This window comes from Alligator sinensis, unplaced genomic scaffold (genome assembly GCF_000455745.1).
Source record: "Alligator sinensis unplaced genomic scaffold, ASM45574v1 scaffold778_1, whole genome shotgun sequence".
Taxonomy (NCBI): domain Eukaryota; kingdom Metazoa; phylum Chordata; order Crocodylia; family Alligatoridae; genus Alligator; species Alligator sinensis.
The window spans coordinates 122,234-125,030 of NW_005842946.1; the positions used below are offsets into that span (position 1 = coordinate 122,234).

Sequence of the window (2,797 nt, forward strand, 5' to 3'; positions counted from 1 at the left end):
CCCCGGGCGCGCTGGAACCATCATCCTGGCATTGCAGTCCATGCTGGGGTTGTGGGGGGCCATGGGGGGGATCTCAGGGGGGCTCTGGGACCTATGCCCTGACTGCCCCGTCCCCTATGCCGGCAGCCATCATCCTGCGCAACCTGGCACCGCAGTCCACACTGGAGTCCATCCTGGCAGCGTTGGCTCCCTACGCAGTGCTAGCTGCTTCCAATGTGCGTGTTATCAAGGACAAGCAGACGCAGCTCAATCGCGGCTTCGCCTTTGTGCAGCTTGCCACCATTGTGGTCAGTGCCCCCCCAAGCCCCGGACCCTAGGGTTCTCTGTAGGGGTAAGAGCGGGGGGCGGTCCAGGTGCTGGGTTTCTCTAGGGTCAGGGGAACCAAGACATGAGGGTTCTTTGCAGGGCAAGGGTGGGAGAGCCCAGATACCAGGGTTCTCTGGGGTCAGGTGTGCCTGGACTTCAGGGTTCTTTGTAGGGCAGGGGGCACCAGGATGCTGGGATTCTCCACAGGTTAAGGCCAGGGGTGCTCAGACACCAGGATTCTGCAGGGTCTCATGGGTGCCTGGATCCTGAGGTTCTCTGTCGGGAAAGGGGTGGGGGTTGGCCTTAGGGCAGGGGCCAGGCACCAAAGTTCTCCAGGGTCAGGGGGCCCCCAGATGCCAGGGTTTTCTACAGGGCAGGGGCAGGGGGGCCCAGGCACTGGGATTTTCCAGCGTCTAGGGGTGCCCAGATGCAGGGTTCTCTGTAGGGTAAGGTGGGGCCCAGATGCCAGGTTTCTCAGGGGTATGGTTGGGGCCCAGACCCCTGGCTTTTGGGCCCCCCCTTGGGATGACGGGGAGAACCCAGATGCTGGACTTGAGGACAGTAGTGGGAGAGCTCAGGCTCCTGGGCTTTTCCTGATGTTTGGAAGAGGCCTGAGGGATACTGGGTTAGAACAGGGGGCTCTGGGATGCCTGGGTTTTCTGGGAGGGTAGGGGGGTTGGGAACCTGGACACCTGGGTCCCATGGCCCCTGCCACCCTCACTGGATAGTGCCCACAGGAGGCAGCCCAGCTGCTGCAGATCCTGCAGGCCCTACACCCCCCACTGCACATCGACGGCAAGACCATCAACGTGGAGTTTGCCAAGGGTTCTAAGCGGTGAGCCTAGACACCTGGATTCTCTGGGAGGGGTGTGGGACTGGGGGTGAGAGCAGGGGGGTCTGGGAGCCTGGATGCCTGGGTTCTTGCCCTATTTGTGGGGGAGGAGCTGGGAGACCTCTATTAAATCCCCTCCTTTCCCCTTCAGTGACATGGGTTCATCAGATGGGAACCGCATCAGCGCTGCCTCAGTGGCCAGCACTGCCATTGCTGCTGCCCAATGGGCCATCTCCCAGGTAGGTCCCACCCATTGCCAGACATTGTGGGTAACCTGCAGGCCCTTTAGAGTCAGGGAAGGGAGCTTTTCATGGTGTTGGGTTGGGGCCTATGTCAGAAAGGCAGGCAGGAGAGGGTGGGGTTGTGCCTGAGCCTGCAAGGGGTGGAGCCTGTTGAGGCAGAGGGAGGTGCCTGCGTGTGGGTGGGCTGGAGGGGTTGGGGTTTATGTTTTCCCAGTGTCTTCCCCACCTCCCCAGTATCATGATGTGGGGTTTGTCTGACTCCTGTAGGAGGAATAGGTGGGAGGGGCGTGGGCCTGAAGGTGGTGAGGTGGGTGGGCCTGTCTAAGCAGGGCCTGGCTATGATGGACAAAGTGGGTGAGGTCTGTGTATGGTGGGCAGGGCCTGGCCGCCTTAGGCATGAGGTGGGTGGGATCTCTGGTGGTGGGTGGTTTGGCCACATGGGGCCTATGGTGGGCAGGGCCTGGTCCCTTTGGACATGAAGTGGGCAGGGCCTGGCTCTGGTGGTTACAAGGTGAGTGGGGCCTCTATGTGGCATGCGGGACTTGTGTGTGATAGGTATGAGGTACGGGGTCGGGGGGGGCTGTTCTCCCTGACTCCTCCTTTGCTCCCTCACAGGCGTCGCAGGGTGGGGAAGGGGCATGGGCTGCTACTGAGGAGCCGGCTGTGGACTACGGTTACTACCAGCAGGATGAGGCCTACACAGCACCCGGGGCTGAGGCTGCGCTCTACCCCCACACCTACCTGAAAGGTGCCCCAGCCCCGCCAGCACCTGGCCCTGCCCATGCCCCCACCCTGAAGGGTGAGGCCACACCTGCAGGTAAGTGCTTCCCCAGAGCAGGGGGGAACCCAGGCATCTGGGACCCAAACTGCCACCCCTCAGTCCTGCTGCTTTCCCACAGCCAGAGGGAACCCAGGTGTTTAGGCCCCAGCTCCCCCCTGCGCCCAAGAGTAGAGGTGCACTGATACATCGGTCCGATTATTGGATTGGCACCGATATAAAGAAAATTGACTGTATCGGAAATCGGCTTTTTTTGCCTAACGTGGTTGATAAATACCCCGTGCATGCGTGCAGCCAAGGAGTATAGCCCGGTAAGTCTGTTGTGGTGGAAGGCAAGGGAGGAGGGAAGGCGCGTGGGGTGGGGTGCAAATTGAGGTCCTCGTGTTGAGGGAGGGTGTGGGGCTGGGGCTGGGGTAGGCATTGCCAAGCTGGGGCAGGGTGGGGCATGGGACTGAGCTGCGGCTCGCCCGGGGAAGGTGCGGGGGCTGAGGCGGCGGCTCCTGCTGCTGCGTGCACCCCTGGAGGGCATGGGGGGCATTTGCCCTTGGATCTGCATGGGGATGGGGTGGGCTGCTGTTGTGGGCTGGGTCCAGGGCTGTGCTGAGCTGTTCCTGGTGGGGGGCTGGGCTGGGCTGGGCT

At 62.1% G+C, this 2,797-nt stretch overlaps 1 protein-coding gene across 7 annotated transcripts in view; it reads left to right on the forward strand.

Moving 5' to 3' along the window:
• The window catches only part of RBM10 (RNA binding motif protein 10), a 22,612-nt gene that overhangs the window by 8,603 nt on the left and 11,212 nt on the right, over positions 1-2,797 (forward strand). For 4 of the 7 annotated variants that reach the window (XM_025192569.1, XM_025192570.1, XM_025192572.1 and 1 more), the window contains 4 exons: positions 127-287; positions 1,035-1,141; positions 1,290-1,377; positions 1,996-2,197. In XM_025192569.1, coding sequence (XP_025048354.1) covers positions 127-287; positions 1,035-1,141; positions 1,290-1,377; positions 1,996-2,197 — 558 coding nt within the window. The remainder of the gene's footprint in view (positions 1-126; positions 288-1,034; positions 1,142-1,289; positions 1,378-1,995; positions 2,198-2,797) is intronic. The other 3 variants (XM_025192571.1, XM_006036314.3, XM_006036315.3) reach the window with 1 other exon arrangement.